This window comes from Antrostomus carolinensis, unplaced genomic scaffold (assembly GCF_000700745.2).
Source record: "Antrostomus carolinensis isolate BGI_N321 unplaced genomic scaffold, ASM70074v2 scaffold5664, whole genome shotgun sequence".
NCBI lineage: Eukaryota > Metazoa > Chordata > Aves > Caprimulgiformes > Caprimulgidae > Antrostomus > Antrostomus carolinensis.
In genome coordinates this window covers 2968-21004 of record NW_010309976.1, presented here as the reverse complement: position 1 = coordinate 21004, position 18037 = coordinate 2968, and the positions used below count along the sequence as shown (strand labels likewise).

The 18037-nt window shown below is 36.5% G+C and overlaps 1 protein-coding gene across 1 annotated transcript in view; it reads right to left on the bottom strand.

Annotated features, from left to right (window-relative positions):
• The window catches only part of ABI2 (abl interactor 2), a gene marked incomplete at both ends in the record, with an annotated part of 23476 nt that extends 9241 nt beyond the window's left edge, over positions 1-14235 (bottom strand). Inside the window, 6 exons of the mRNA XM_010166240.1 lie at positions 716-898; positions 1869-1993; positions 3488-3634; positions 4387-4484; positions 10232-10249; positions 14059-14235. Coding sequence (XP_010164542.1) covers positions 716-898; positions 1869-1993; positions 3488-3634; positions 4387-4484; positions 10232-10249; positions 14059-14235 — 748 coding nt within the window. The remainder of the gene's footprint in view (positions 1-715; positions 899-1868; positions 1994-3487; positions 3635-4386; positions 4485-10231; positions 10250-14058) is intronic.
• Positions 14236-18037: the final 3802 nt, after the last annotated feature.

Here is an 18037-nt window from a genome sequence, read left to right as displayed (position 1 = left end):
GGGGGGAGGGTGATAGAGCAGGCTGTGTTTGGCTGCACGCTGCAAGCAAAAGGGTGAATCCACCCAAACCACCACACTGAGACACTGTTTTTCCCAGGGAAATCCTGCTGCATGTGAGAACACCTGAGGCATTTCAGCTGGACACCTCTGTCTGATTTCATAAGCACTAAAAAAAGCAAGTTGTAATGTTCACCATAAGTATCACGTATTAAACCAAAATGCTTTAGCGCTATTCTGCATAATAAAAACTTGTATTTTGTCTGACACAGAACACAAAAAAATTGCCTTTTTTCTAAGTTCATTGAAAGGAGACTTGTCATTTGAAAGTACTGAAGAGACAAGTCATATAAATTATACTTCATTAGATGCACTTTTTTTTAATTGCATTACTGAAAGAGAATAATCAGACCCAGAACCATCAGTGCTGGTTCCCCCCCAAACATAATTATTCTATAAGATTCTCAGTATCCAAACCACAACAAATTGATAATGTAATAAATAGTTATATAAATGCAAAAATAATTGGGTTCTAAAATTGAACGTTTGTAAAACTAGCACACCTTGAATTGTCTACTATAACCATTACTTTATAGCTCGGTATTAGCATATATTTTCTAGTTATAGTTTAAAAAAATCACTCTGAAGTAACTTTGAAAAGCGTTGGATCGTGATCACATCTGGGTGCATCTGCCCACCAGCTGGAGCAGAAACTCACCTGTAGAGGGTGTGGAGGAAACAGCAGGGGGAGTTGGAGAGGTGAAGCCATCAGCAAGGGGCTGAGCTCCTGCAGCAGCAGCAGCAGCATCTGGGGCAGCGGAGGAAGGGGCAGGAGCAGGAGGAGTGGGGGCAGGAGCAGAGGTAGCAGGAAGGGGAGAGGTGCCAGCTGAGCCAGCAGGGGCTACGTGAAGAGAGGAGGAAGAGGTGGAGTTAATAAGGAGATATGTTAGCAAGGATTAGAGAAAGCCTTTGGCTATTCAGTGTTAGCTACTTATTAGATGCACAGTATTTCAGAATGCATGAGGAGATGACAGAAAAATGGAGCTGTTAAAGAAGGGCTCATTCCTACAGAGATGGTGAATGAGAGTCAAGCAAATCCACTACTTCCTTCCATGTCTGAAGGGAACAACTCAGAACTTTTCACTGAAAGCCATATTATTTGTGAAAGATGTCTTTACACCTTGTCATTTGTGCTTCAAATCTGTAGCATGGCTGCCTTTAGCTTTTGTATGAATTAGAAAATATACAGAAGAGGAAAGCCAAAAATTTCCAGTTCTTTGGTTCAGAAGCATCGTGTATTTCGTATCACACTGCAAGCCAACTATACACTCCTCTTAAAGGGCTGAGCAAAAGAAAAAGGAGGACTAATATTACTTCCTACTTCTGGAAAGACTGGGGCAATTACATTGAACAAGTGTCTTTTTATGACAACTCGAGTTGTCATAATGTACTAAAGATTCACTCTGTGCCTGCCCCTCATTTAATCTAATTTTATAAAAGCATACTTCTATGTATCTGCATGAACAGCCAATGAAAATGCATTTATTTGCTTAAAAGGACAAGGGAGAAGTTTCCCTGAGCCCACTGAAAAACATGTTCTGTCCTACCTAGTCACATGCAGGCAGACAGGCAAAAAATTCTGATAAATTAATATATAAAAGAAGCATTGGAGCACATCAGACACTCCCAGAAAAGATACTACTTGATTCAAACTCACACTATCAATAGCAAGCAATTTTCAAGGCTTGTGTGTTTCTGGATAATGAACTTTGAGACTTCTCTTGGGGTTTACTCAGCACTGTGTTTAGGAGACTTGCAAATGCCAAAGGTTAATACTGAGTCAGAAGAAGGAACAGCAAGTTTCCATTTACCTGGATAGACATTGGGAGGAGATGGCGTGGGAACAGCAATAGGAACACCCACACTTCCACTTCCACTGTTCTCTCGACTGCTGCTCCGACTACTTGGGTGGCTTCCTCCACTACTCCCACTGCTGCTGTAAGAAACCGAAATAACCCAGGGTATGAATATGCTGAAACATAAGTTCCCTCATATAGCACCTTACTAAGTCAGACAAGTAACAGGGAACAAGAGAAGAGAAACATGGATGATATAAACCCATTGTGGGAATATAACGGAAGATTGGTGAGGAGGACTCTAAACACACTCAAGTGACTTGCACCTAGGGTGTCAAAAACCACATATATCAAGGCCACTAATTGTTGTGCTTGACAAGTAGAGCATCTGCATTCAGATAACACAGGCTTGTGATAGACTCAAGGGCACCATATCAAACATGCTTGAGATTCCTGCCCTGCTGTGAGAAAGATCAAAGCACAGAGGAAAACTACAGCCTGTGAAAAGAAATCCTTACCCTGATATACACAGGCAAAAGCAGCAGGTTAGGAATCTCTCACTCTAGCAAGGACCAAGCTCTTGTGGTCCCACTTACGTGCCTCTGCCCCAGGTGCTGCTTCAGAGATCCCTCGGTTCACAAAGGAACAAGAATAAATCTGCTTTTTGCATTTTATCCATGGTTTTGTGGTTGTTCCTGCATCCTGTCTGTGTTGGCTCACAAACCTTCATATAAAGCTCAGTTTTCCTAAAACTCTTCACTTTGACTACAACACAACAGGTTTTTCAGTTAGTCTTAGTGAACTTGCCTCAAAATGAAACACTCCCAGAACTTTGTTCCAAAGCACGTCATTCGGATATCATTAAATCCCTACTGAGCAAATACAGACCTTTCTCTTATAACCTGTAAAACACGTAGACTGCTTAGACTCTGATTTATATGCTTTTACATGAGACTACTGAAATCTGGAACTTGTGAGATAGTAAAGTAAAAGTCAGGTGTTCCTGTATTTTAAATCCAACTGTTTTAGCCATCCTCAAGTACTTATGATGTTTAAAAAGGAAAGATTTCAAGGGAAGTAATTAAGCCTATCACACCACGAAATAGTATCCTAGAGAAAAGGCTAGCCCTCTGCAGAGCCTTTGGTAATAAAGTTCCGCTTTACTCTGTGTTTGAAGTTATCAGTATCCTCAAAATACAATGCCCTTTTTCAGCGACTCCATCTATAAACATCAAAGACTGTTCAAACAAAAACGTGAACTATAAGCATACTATACAGTTCTTCAACATGTAGAAGTCAAGTTGCATACAGTCTTTTCCCAGTTGTGTAAGCATTTCATACAATAATATCATGATCTACCTACTTGGAAGACATCACAATTTTACTAATTCTTTAAGGATTGTAACTAAGTGATAGCACTAAAATTAAGATGACTAGGGGACAATCTTAACATGATTCACCATTCTGTTTTTATTAGAGTGCATTCTCGTCATGCCAAATGACATTCCCAGTCCATATCATGAATTAGCAAGCACCACTGTAGAGGTGCAGATGGATTGGTATTTATTATAGCATTTTTTGTCTCTATGCTTACATAATACTAACCACATTTTGTACAGGACTACACTCAATACCTGTATGTGCGATTCCTCTGATTCACAGAAGCTGTTCTAACAGGGCTCTGTTGTGAGGGAGCCATATTGCGTGTTGGGCTAGGCACGTAGTCATTTGGTACCACTGGAGGACGTACTGGCTCCAACGTACGATAGGGAGAGTGACGCCTACACAAGGACAAACATATTTCAGAAACATATTAAGATAATACAGACAAAACCAAAGATTTTTCATTATTTAAGATACAGCGACATACTAATCACTAACAGGAACTAAAAAAAAGACATTTTTCTGTAAGTTTGCTACTTCATAGGATAAGAAAAAAAAAAATAAGGATGTTCTTTGTGAAACTTTGTGATGAAACTTCAGTTTCCAGATGCTTTTCCTATTCCTTTTCTGTGTTGCATATCATATTCTTGTTTTAAAAGTAATCCATATTTTGTTTTAAAATAAAGCACCATGGTCTGTATGTATATACATAATCACATCATCCCATTTATAACACATTTTCCTAAGGTCAAAGTAAAGTTCATAGGCTTAATAGGAAAGTACTTTTATCACACATAGCACAAATAATTAATGAACAGTGCCACATACTAATTTTCCAGTTGTTTAGCACCACCTGTCAAAGCCACCCAGTTAATGATTTTCTACTCTAAAGCATGTAGTTTTAAGTGTTCTGCAATGATAAAGAGGTTCCTGTTGGGAAAGACTAATGATGCCCACTGTCTTCTGGCATAAAAGTGTTAACTGATATATAAGACATGATCAGTATAAGAGGATGTGACACAACACCTCTTGACCTTTGTGAATAGTTAAAACAAAACGCCAAAAACCCTACACTATAGAAAAATAAAATCTTCCCTTTTTTTCCCCTCTGGTCACTGAAGCCATTTACACATTCGGTAACTGCACTCACCCAATAGTTCCTTTTCCCGACATTGGTGGACTTGGTGGCTTCTGGGTGGGTGGTGTTGTACGAGGCAGCCCACCCATCTTCATATTCTGTGTGCTGACCTGCATGAAAGAACGGGGAGAAAAATGGCCTTCACTAAGCTCAGCTTCTAGGGAGACAGAAACTGAGATGCCTTTAGCAATTAACTCTAAGTAGGGGAAGGTTTAAAAGAACAAAAAAATTGAGAGGCCATGCATCTTATATGCAATTTCAACTCTGCTAGAATTCAAGGAGTTGTGCTCAAAGGACTCTTTATTACATAGGTTTTTTTTAAATTGTATATACAAAAAGTGAATTTGCCTTTAGGCTATGACATAAACATTAAATCACTGACAATACAGACACTGTATCTAACTTGGTTAAACCTCCCAGTCATCTTTTGCAATAAAGGTGCTTATTTCAGGTTGCAAAAATATTTTTGAAAAAATACTACGGTTCATCTAATAGGCCACAATTTAATATAATTCATGCAAATATGGAGAAGTCAAAGTAATTTCCAAATATGATCCGCTAATGTCTCAAATGTTTTCACAGTATGATATCAATTTTTTTAAAAGATATTTATTGTAAATGTTATTTATGTATAGGTAAACATAGAAAGCTATATGAGGAAAAAATATGAAGACGTACTTTTTTCACCCACCAAATCTGTACCAATTTAATCTCTAAGAACTGATAAATAAATGGACAGGGAGAAAAATTTAGCTGTGATGTAATTGTGGTTGTCCTCTCCACCTCTTTCAGGTTAAAATATCAATGAAGTAACTTTTATATAAAAGAATTTAACTTCTTTTAAAAAAAACTCATCTGTATTCCTGACCGATTCATCAATCTAGGAATCATAAACAATTGTTACCAATGTAGGCCTTTTGCTTATCTGTATACTGCCAGCCAAGCATAACTCTCTCAAGCCTTACAGGAACCAGTACATGGTCTTCTTACAAGTCTCTGTTAAACAGCCTTGATTTAGTAACGCTCAAACTATTGCTTAGGCAGAGAGATATTCAACAAAGCTAAATAATTATGCTTACATTCCTTTTTCTGTTGTTCCTGTCACGCTATATTTTACAGTGTTTCTTATTTCCAAAACGTAAGTCTTGCCTTTGCCCCCACGTCCCTTATAAAAAAAGGCACAGCAATGGAGGCATTGAGAGTATTTGCAAACATCATTAAAGGCAAATTACTTCTTTAAATTTTTACTATAACAACTTGCTTAAAACCCTGGCAATGTTTAGATTTGTGCATTGATAAATACTGAGAACCATGTAAAGAGTAGTATATTCTGTATTGTAATCCAGATTACAATAAAACTTGATTCCCTAGCTCTAAATAATCCCAGTGCTATCATATTTTCAATCTGCTGGGAGGAAAAGAAAACAAAGTGTTGGAAGGGAGGTTTTTTTGTCAGATTCAAAACCAGATGTTTGGATTTAGTTGTAAAAGAGTACTCTGTAATATCGATTTAAGATAAAATTATTTTGCACAGCATTATGAAGTCCTTTAAGCCAACTCTAAGCAACAAGAAATCTAAAGTTAATTCAAGTAAGGAATGAGGTAAGCACTGAACTACAACTACTTGAAGGGAAGAGGGAAAGTGTAAAATGAAGTATATTTTATTCTATACACGGAACATTAAGAAATAGCACAAAATCTGATGGGTTTTTTTAAGTTGCAGCACCCCCTGTATTTCCTCTTTCATTGAAGACACCTGTTTCACCCACCTACCTATTTGAGTTGTCAAAAAAACCACAAACAAGCAAAAACCATCCACCCTAACCTAACACTCGCTGCACTGTCACTTGCTGTATTTCAGACAGCCCATTAAGCATAGTGGAACAGGGGCTCTGGATGTCTTTAGATGACAACAAACTTATACCAATCTGTGTGCCCCTGAATAGTCCATTTAGGTGTTTTAAGTAGCTACACTATTGTTTCTTGATGATGTAACCACTAGCTATTGCTTTACAGTTAACATAAAATTCCAAATATTTAACCATAAAGAATCTTATTATTTGTATACAATTATTGCAGGAACAAAAATAAAGTTTTAGGCTTCCATTGCATTAGATCTACTGAAAAGAAAGGACAGTAGAGTAGAGGATGTAGTGACATCACACAGTATGCAATAAGAAGTGGAAGTAATATTTGCCTGATGAATGGTGAACTCCAGTGATTGCTACTTACATTTCATTAACAGTGTGAATAAACACATCCTTGACATAGAATGGGAAGAAAGCTTTAGAAAATGTGGCCAAATAAAAAGTGATCCTTTTTTAGCCAAGAAATTTTAGCCACAAAGAAGCCATCTTAAGAAAGACTAAACTGAAAGATGGGGAAATGCACTGACAGTAAGCTTCATTTCAGGATCTTTGAAATGACTTTTCAACACTGAAATCGAAAAGTTGAAAGAGCAAGTAATTAAAGATTACAGGGCTGTCTTCAAATCTGACAGAATTGATGGCTTTCAGATTATCTACTGTAAGTTAAACAACCCTAAATGAGTAACTGCCCCTTTGACTTATGGTGAATTATTTGGCTATGGCTTTAAGACATGATATTGGACTGACAAGAGCCCTTAGACTATGATCATTTTAAGTTTATTTTTTTTTAATCATTAAGACTTATTTGTCCAATTTCTATCTTTGGCAAGTTGTTTTTCCATAGATCCCAGTGATTAAATCACCCTCTTATGGTCCTACATATGACTTAAGTTTCCTTCATAGTTACATTTTTAGAAGCATTTAACAGGTTGAGCTTCTTTAGCACTCCACTGTATAAGAAAACTGTAGTAAAATAAACTGGTTAAAACTGAGAAATACTGCAGTTCATTAAATTCAATTCTTGCAAATGTTTTCATGAGCAAAAAAGTTCACCGAACAAAAAGTACAGAAATATATAGTTGTTCAGATACAAGAGATGGTCATCAGATGTGCAAAAACTATTTGCACCAATGCACTGTGTATTTACGTGGCTGTGAGGCACTTACCTGCAACAAAGATTTCAATGCATATTTTTACTCTTCTGAAGAACATGTCATTGTCAGTTCAATTACCAAAACAAAGTGGGGACTTTTTTTTTCCCCACAAAAATTTGGAATACCAGATATTCCATTCAATCAAACCTCAGGAGGAGGTACTTTCTAAAGACAAAGTTGGATTCAGACCAGAAATTTTTAAGTGGTATGTTATGGTCAAACTGGATTTTCTGTAACTTTCAGGATGTCAAGAGAATCATCTTTTGCCCAAAACCTATTAAGAAAGTGTCTCATCAGAGATGTTCCATGGATTATATTCAGGAACTTCAAGTAGCTACTCAGCCTTCTTCAGCAACTTTATACCTGACTCCAGCAAAAACAACCTAAGGCTGAATGAAAACTACCTTTGCCATGCCTTGCTTCGTCTTGTTAACGCTACACAGAGGATGAACAGATTTTTGGCCCATCATCTGCTACATCAAAGTAAATTCCTTTTCAGGCTGTGCTCAGCCACTTGAATACTTACTCTGCATGTCTAATTAAACCATATGTTTGTCAGTTCATTAACCAGTTGATATGGAACTGAAATGTCTGAATTTCAACCCTGTCTTGGCAAATAAACACAAACAGAAGCTTCTGCAAGTGAGTTTACTTGTTTTTACCACATCCGCCTACACAAAGTAATTGAAGAACCAAGTCTGGTAAATACAAAAAGGCTTAAACAATATCATTTTCAACTGATTTCCTAACAGGAGATACTACAGATATTCCTTGTTGTTGGAATTTTCTTCAAAATCTGTTTAATATTTAAATTCAAGCAACCCAGAGACAAGCACAGTCAGCCTTGCTACAGTCAGTCAGTTTAATATTGTGACTTGTGACTGTTAGCTAAGAGTAAGGTTTCTTTGCAGCCATGAAAAATAAACGCAGTCTAAACACTTCATATCCAATCTCTCCTAAGTGAAGTAAAATTATTATTCACACAGAACTAGGGTTAGTAGCCGCCTTTTAGTTTTCTTCTTTTAAGCTGATGTACAGTGACTACAGTGAGACTTAAAGAATAACTTTATGTCCACTGAGAGGTGCTGCACTGCCTTTTTTTTTTTCAGAGGTGGGGGGAAGGGGGGCAATGAGAAGTTGATTGACATACTGTGATTTCCCAAATAAAATTTCTGATCTAGTAAAAACAAAGAAATATTTTAACTGGTGTTATAACAAAAAGATGTTATTTTCATTCAAGCCTATAAATAGAAAAAAATTTTCTCTGAAAAGCTGAAGAGACTCATTACCACTGCAGATGATGCACAGATATGGCAGTTTACACATATTCTACAATTATATATATATATTTTTTTATCATTACTTGTTTATATCTGCAACTGCAGAGAGCAATAAAGAAAACCAACTTTGCAAATTGTTTTTTTAAGATCACTGAGAAAACCATCGTCCAATATGAACTGCACCCAGAATAAGGCATATTCAGCATTAGAAGTACCCATTTTGCACAGACAGACAGACAGACAAAGAGCCAAGGAGGAGATTTATTTTGCAGTTCTCAAATAAAACGCATTTAAACACTATGTGACTTGAACCTCACACACTCATGTAAAAATACATTTCAAATGACATGCAAGAAATCTCTCATTTATTAAACATATTCCATTGTGATCAGATGTGTGACATACACTTAAATACCTTACTAAAAGTACCACCTGGTCAATTCCATAGGGACATCATTGGGATATCTACAGTAACACCTAGTTTTACATGCAATCTTTTCAGGAATGTGCAGGATTTTATTTTAGCTTTTTCCAGTCATGGAAAATACTTAGACATGAAAAATATTTCCCATCAACTTGGAACTTCATTTAATTAATATACTCACACCACATACTAGTATTCTATGTTCTAAAACACAGCTCCCTCTCTAAAATTGTGGTGGCTGCTACTAGAAAACTTTAATTCCCATTCTTCCTCAAACCAGCTGCACTTCAGGAGGATGATGCTATCACAATACTCAATAAAGGCTATAAGCTATCTATTAATTAATGTGCTATGAACCCCAACATAGTACCATGTAAGTTCATTTAACTGCTTTTCTAATTGATTTGATACTTTTTATTGCTACTTCTGCAGCCACTAAGGCTACTAACAATTAAACCTCTTCAAGATCCTTGAGAATTTGACATCAGTATGAGTTCTTTGATGCCCTATTAATTTAATATTCAAGTAAATAAATCACTTGTTGTTTAAGAGTTATTAAACGTTTTACACAACTACCAAATTTATGAAAATTTCCGTATCTGAATGCCTCTCAGCTTTTAATAGTGCTAGCAGTTTCTGAAAAACTTGAGGATACTGCAACTTTAAAAAAACAATATACAGATTTTAATGTTACACACCTTTGAAGCCCATTATCTGAGCAATCTCACACTGAAACATTAATCCCAATCAAATCATAACTTACACCGTGTATAGGATAAAAAGAATATTACACGGGGGGAGGCTTATATTCAGCTGCAATGCACTGTATTTTTTTGTCTACATAACATTAGCACATTTCTCCCTTTTAAATGATCTGGTAGATATGCTGAAGGCAGTCAATATTTTGCCATAAAGCTTTTAAAATTAACTGTATTCGCTTCCTTACATAAATACAGCAATTTATATTAAAAAAAAGTTTATCTGCAATGAAATCATTCAATGGAAGGTCTGATAGACAGGAGGGAGAGCAGGTGTTGTTTTAAAAAGTCAGTAACATTCATGTTAATCATCTCCCCATGTGTAATAGTCTCAGAAGAATAAGAATGGAAATCCAGCCCTGGGGTTTCTTACCTTAAATCTAAGCAACCACTTAATGCATAAATGGAGCAAATAAAAGAGGTAAGGAAAAAAAGCATTGAAAGGTTAGTTGGAACTTCAGGATATGAAGAGAAAGGAAAAAGAAAGAAAAAAGTTAAGCATTCAGCATTAACAAAATAATGTATCAGTAGATCATAGAAAGAGTGGTTAAAGCAGAATGTGTCATGAATAAAAGATTTTCAAGCTGAAACTTTTAATATACATTAATCACAAAGCCTTTAGATTAACACCTTAAAATTAATGCTCAAATGTTTGTATACTGTTTATTCAAGTTCTTACAGTGCTAATAAAAACTCAGCTTCCTTCAGAATGGAACATGAGATCTAGATGGATTAACTTCAGAGATTAATTTACTTGAGCTGTCAAAAAATAGCCTTATCAATACCCTGAGCTCATTTAAACTGTTACATGTATTAGCATATTTACAACTAGCTGAAACAGAAGCCTCTAGAATATGAAGACAATACATGTTCTTTCCTAGACAATGCTCTTAATTAACTCTTAACCTGATGCTGTGAGATATCTCTTGAACAAAGATCAAGAGCAAATAATTAAGTCTTGTAAAAAGTACAGCAATCTATATGGCTACTTCAGCACATATGAGCATTTTCTGAACTATATATTAAGACATTAACCAAGAGTGAAATCTTATTTTAAAGTCTAAGTGCTAGCTTTGTGACATCTTACATCTACGTTTTACTGTCACAATACCATGTATCTTTTTTCCCTATAATAATTTTTTTAAAAAATACTAGTCCTTCCATTTGAATATCATTTCATTTGTTTTCAGTTCAGCTAATCTAAATGTATCATTACACTTTTTGTAATACCGAACAAGATATGCAGAATCTCAAGAGTGGAGCATCCAGAGGGATTACTCCATTTTATCCATTTAGATCATAAGTAGACCCTTAATGTATTACAAAAGAAACATAATCTGTTTTACTAGAAAATCTCCTGTCTTCAAGTTTAAAATTACATGGAACTATTAACCAAAACCATCTCTGCTTCACACAGCTACACTGGAAAATCAGGTCTCTCTGTACTGGCCAGACAGAGTGGCCAGTTACATGAGAGGGTCATGAGCTGAGACCTTTTCTGCAGCAGCACTGCCTGATAATTACAGTGCTTTAATGCACACCACTTTGAATGGATCAAGCTTTCTTTTTTTCATCCCCTTGACTAAAGAACTCTTTAGAGGGAAGAACAGATTTGAAGACTTAGTAACTCAGGAAACATTTGAAAAAATTGAGAGCAAGTCTCTTTCAGACAAAAGGTTCTTCAGATTTTTGCAGTATTGTCACTACAGGGAGGGCAGATGAGGAGGGACTGCTGGAATAATATAGTGGCACTTAAATTCTCTCTCACATATTAAGAAACGATATTGTAGAGCACTTTTTCCTGAAGATGGTATCCATTGATGCTTCGAATTTCTGAATGGAAGGAATAGGTGCTCAAGTGGCTATACTACTTCTCTCAAGATGGCATACTGCATTTCTTGGCCAAGGATGCTCCCTTTTTCTCCTATTTTCTTCTATTATTCTCTGTCCAGTTTCTCATCTTTCTCAGGGGTTGCAAGGAATGCTTGCTGCTCTTTGATTGTCCTGACAATGCATAGGTCTGGGTTCAAGTACTAGAGGAGAAGCCCTTTAGCAGAGAAAGCAGAAACGAGGACAAAGAATGCAGACTGAGGCACCCTGATGCTAACTGGAACTTTAATGCTATTTATCCAGTAACTCCTTCTGAATACTCATTTCAAGGGAAAAATGCTACAGCTCAAACAATAAAGAGCTATTAAAAGGCAAATTTAAAGCTCCTACTCTTTTTCTTTTTTTCTCTTTGTTCTCCAGCCAGAGTTCTAGTAAACTAATCTGTAGTTTACTAGAACTGCTGTTCAAGCAGAACAAAAACAACAGGTTCATAAGCACAACTGGCCACTTTCTCCGCATCAGCAAGACAGTTCCTTCTTCTGCGCTGAACGCACCCTGACTGGAACAGATCTAGGGATCTTAATGTTAAGGATAGCATGATGTCAAGCTCTCTGCTTATTGTTTCACAAGTACAAATACTTTTTCATTTTCTACATAAATATAGTACATCATAAATACAATTTGTAAGATGTTTCAAGCTCATCACAAGCATAACAAATGGATGCAAATACACATTTGAGTCGTCATCCATTTGATGAACTATGTTCTTTCAGAAGAACGTAATTCATTGCATCACAGTGAGTATGATTCTGCTACATTGAGGTAAGTGGAATACCAATTATAATGGTTTAGAGTCAGTGCTAAGTAAGATTGTGCTGCAGAGCAATTAAAATCTATTCTTTAATGAGTTCTAGAATAATCTCATTAAAACAAAAGTGATCATTAAAATATTAGCAACAGTAATCCTACAGGTTAATATGCTCCATCCATATCCAGAAGGAGTTCTGCTGACCTGCATAAATTCAAAATATATAAGAATTAGCAGTAAATTTGAACACAAGACTGATAATAATTTTCTGGTCAAAAATGCAGCTATTAATGCTGGGGGATTTTTTGTTTGGTTTGGTTTTCCAAATCAAGCTTAAAGAGTCGCTTGTCTTTTAAAAATCTGTTTAGGGTTACAAACTGAGGCTGACTCTTTTGGTAAGAAATGGGGAAAAAAGACTTTCTGTTAATGAACAGGATGCTAAGAAGACCTCGGGTAAAAAGAGCTTGGGAAAGATATTTAAATACCACTGTTCAGAATCTGAATTTTAAGAGTTTGGTTAAACAACCTAGTGCCTTTTAAATGGCTACCCAAACAGAGAGTTCAAATGGAACAACATAGATAACCTAATGCAGTTAGGTGTCAAGCAAAAGAAATTCTGGTGTACTTCGACTGGAAGAAGCATCTTACCTTACTGCTGCTTAGCAGGTTTACAGATTTGTTAGTTTGTCATGTAAAAAATGACACCAATTTGTGTTATTTACCTTTCTTCTCCCGGAACTTTAACACTGTCAGTGTTCTTATTTCCGTATTTGTTTTCCTGGCAGCACAAGTTAACAATGAGCTCGCACCTGCTGAGACTGTTTACATTCAGGATGTGCTTTTAAAAAGTGCATATCTCATCTCACACATGATACTACTGCTGTTGTGCATGCTGATCTAACACTTGCACACAACAGCCACCAGTTGTGTCTCAGTCTGATCTTTGCCCTGAAATTCCTCCTTTTTTCCTAATCTTAAAAAGGAGAACCAGGTGGCTTCAAACTTGGCAGCAATATTCCCATCCTGAAACCCCATATGGCACAAAAGTTTTAGAGAGCCCACTTTAACAAAGCACAACACAAGATATGGGTATAACTGAAAGAAAGAAGAAAAGGGAGCATATAACACTTCTTATGCAAACCCTTTCTTTGGGTGAGCTTCAAAGTAAACCAGTTGCAATTACAGCTGGATCATACTTTGTGGTGCTAGTTCAGGCAGAAAAGTGATGGTCATTAGCCTTCCAGTCCTCAGCTAATATCCCTGGCAACTGATTCAGACAATAACAGCAGCATCACATAAGTAGGTATTCAGAAGCATTTTAAAAGGTGAGACCCATAGTCTCGGATAACCTCAGAAATAAGATTCACTGGCTTTGCAAGTTTTAGAAACACTGGGGCAAGTAAACAGGTAGGGGCAACTGCAAACTGGACTCCTCTTATGTTTACAGACACACTGGCCAGGCAAGGAGAAACTGGTATATTGCCATGAAAAATATCAAGTTATTTTGAAAACAGACAAAGACAAGGTATTTGCAGTTTGGCTGTTTTAACAATATCACCTACCTTCACTCCATGTCCAATATCATCTAGAATTGTATAATCAATAGGTTTCCTGATGTAGCGAACTGGTCGCTCCAAGTTAGCTGGTGCAATGATTTTGTGAGTTCTTGAGGTGTTTTTGTTTGTAGTCAAGATACCAATTTCTCTTCTAGCAACTTTCTCTTTGTGAATGTCCACCGTCTACAAAAGACGCAGTGTATTTACTAACAGTGGTATGCATTTGAATACAGAGGCAGTATAAAAAAAAAAAAAAATTGAATCAATTCCAACGTTTTGAAGATCTGTGTATACTGTCCTAAACATATCACTACACATACATGATTACATCATCTTTGTTCAATTTACTGTTGAACTTGCCACCTCTAAACCCACACTGACAGCCACAGGTTCTTACGGTTTTCTGTTATTCTCATTCTTCACAGTTCAGCAAAATTCCTTGTCCTTACCATTCTTAGTAGTTCCCATTAATAACTGACACTGTTTTATATGATTCTTTCAATTACACTTTATAATTTTACAACTGCTCTCTAAGCTTGTCTTTGTAATAGTCTCCAGCTAGATGAAGTGTAAGAATACATTCCCAAACCTTAGCTTTTATGATCTGAAAAACAAACCATAAGCAGGTTTTCTTACACTGGTAGTCATATCCTAGAATGAAATTTTACGCAGACAAATCAACAAGGTATTTCAGTCATTACTCATCACTCATCACAAAGCAATGATTAGATTTTAGAAGTTGCTCAGTACTAATTTGTGCACAGCTAAGCTAGTGGTTAAGCAGAGTGCCTTCACTTAGAATGCCTAAGGCCAACACTGAAAATCCCTCTCTCCACATACTACAATGAGTATCACAGGAGAATCTCCGGTGTAAGACAAAGCCCTGCTAAAAATTCATTGCCTAAAAACATGTACTTGAATCTTGTTTGGTAAAAAGACTTAGAAAAAGCTACCAAAAAGTCTATCTAACCCTTCCAGGAAAATAAAATCTCTTAAATCATGGTGCAGAGTTGCTTGCATCCTTTAAAAAAAAAAAAAAAAAAAAAAAATCCTGCTCACAAAACAGCTTTCCATATAGGAAATTTGCCACAGTGTCACAGTTGTGAACAAGCATTTTAGTTACAGGGTAAAAAAAAAAAAAAAGGTAAGAAAACAGGCAGAATCACCACCATTAGGATTTCTAAACATGCACAGGATTTCTTGTTACCACTTTAGTGATTACGAATGGTACCAGAAAGACTTTTCACAGTTAGTAGACAGGCTCTGTAGTAACTAAGGAACAGGTACAAATGAGAACTCATTTTAATAACACATTTTCTTAAATTTTTTTTTCCTATGGGCAAGGATTGGGGCAGTGGGGTTGGCTACACTGTTTTACCTTTTTCTTTGTGCTACTGATAGCAAAACAAGTAAAATGGGCCCTGTACTACCTTGTGCAATCACCACCACCTTTAAAACTACAAAAATTTAAAGAAAATCAACACAAGAAGTTGTTTCTTCACATTCTTTCCAGAGAAGAATTTCTACAAATACCAGGGGCATTATATGGAAGCTAAATTTACTGTCTATCAAGATTATCTAGTATTTCCCAGCAACATATTTTCAAGATCTTGCAACTTCGCTAAAATTAAGCACTGAATACAGCTTTATCATGTACATTTCTGCTACCTCTAGTACCACCTGCCTAGAACTGTAAGGGTTCTACTAAAGATGCAGAGCTATTTCTTAAAACAAAGCTACAGAGAAATAAATTATTCAAGGTCAAAATATGCTGGCAACCCTCTCTTTGGAAAGCTCGAGTTTGCTGAGGAATGATTTGAAATGTAATAGGGGTAGTTAAACTATCTGGGACACATCCTCAATCACCCTCACAGAAACCCACCCGGATCTGGCCAATGTATAAACTCTGTTGAAATTCACGGTTCATACAAGCTTAACAGAAACACATATATTTCTACAGCTACTTAACAACTAAACCACTCTCCAACCAATTTTGCCAAAGCCCTTCCTGAAGCTCCCTGCGATGACCAGGTCTATATACCATCCCCCCAAAAAACAGTGCAGATCAGATCCTCACAGCTCTTACGATATTATTGATTGCACAAGCACCAGTGCAAACACGGCACATAAACATGTTCCAGGCCAGAGTACCAAAAGTGTACCATTCTGCATCAGGGTAAGATTCAATATTTTATCTTTCATCACAAGCTTCCATCGCTTCTCTGTGCCAGGCTTTCGCTTTTGGAGCACAGTGGAAGGACTAGTTCTGGAACAAGTAGCAGTCATCCCAAAGAGATCGTCTACAGAACTCTCACCTCATCTGTTGAGGAGTTAGAAAGCACATACTTTTTTGATAAACTAATCACATGTGACTGCAACAACTTGGAGGACAGTCTCATGTTTAATGCCACTAAAGAATTCAATTTCTACCATTATCTCAGACTTCATCTGTGATCTAGACATGTCACTAGAGAACATTACACTGACTCTTGTGTGCTCTTTGTCTCACAGGCTTCTGATACCATTGGCTAGAATGTTAAACAACCTCAGCTGCGACACCAACTGCACCTCAAATGCTGTATGATGTTTCAAAAGTACTGAAACATCAAAATCTTATGGGTCTGAATCTGGTCATTCAAAACTGGTTTATGCCATGAACACTGTGCTCTCAGAGCCTTAATTTCAATCTACAAATCAGAAAGAAAGTAAATTAATTACTGCAGTGTTGGCAAGATTATTTCTTCCTTTCTCTGCATTTCAAGTGCTTGACCTCTGCAACTTTAAAGATGTTCTGTTAGTATTTTCCTATCCAATTACCTACAAATACAATGTGAGCACAGATATTTAATGCACATGCTATTATAGCAATGGTATCTTGGCACTGTGGATGTTTTTATGAATGAAAACTGTGGTTTTTTAATTATTCATAGGAGTTGTGAGTACAAGTGGTTTTCTTATGGACTATGGTGATCAGTGAGGCATGACTACAGTAACAAACAATTAAATGCATAAAACCTAATCAAAACCTGAAGCTCATCTCATAGGAATTCTCTTGCATGATGATTCAGAATATCTCTTTTAGCTTGAATAGCTATGGAATGACTGGGAGTATAAAAACAGCACCTAATTCTGGTACATACTCGTAAAATTGTATTGAAAAGCATTTTGCTGGCAGGTTTTTAAAAAATTTCATTTTCTTGCTTAGTAGACTACTGGAGTCATAAGATCTTAAGACACCTATAAAACAGCAGAAAGGAACATTGAGGTATTTGCTTAGTAGAGAAAGGAACACAGATTAACCTGCTACTAAAGAAAATGAAAACATTTATCCTCAACTCACAGGCAATTATTGCCTCCAGTACTAGCATAAATCCCTTAAGTGAGACAGGAGAATGCAAGCAGAATGTTTATTCAGCAGTTTAGAAACTTCTACTGAGAAGTTCTGGGGGTTAGTGCTGGACTAACAAAACACCTGGCTTGAAAAGTCTGTCAGGAAAAGCAGATGGGATACATTGTGCCCTTCTATAACTTAAATCAGTGTTTTCTAACAAGAAATTTCAGACCCCCGACAGCATTATGACACATTTTTCCCCACAACTCCATCACCTTTGGCAAAAGCTTTTAAATTACAGTTTGTTAGAGGTTATGCTCATTACTATCATCTTTTCAAATGCTTTCCAAGATGCCTGCAATAAGCTTAAGGGGGGAGGGGAAAAGTATAAACCATTGCATTTTTTTCCTATTAGGAATTTTCTGGACATTTTGAAACATCAAGTTTCCATACCAAATTCAATTAAATTAGCCTGAAGATCTGTAAAGCTTAAAATAGAAAAAACATTAAACCATTTCTGAGATTCCAAAGTTAACACTATTTACCACTTCACTTGGAAGTCACTGAACTCAGAGTTTTGAGAAGTATTCTCTTCTACTGTAAGTGACATTTCTTGAATATGTGCTGAAAACAGCACTGATAACACAGGGATGT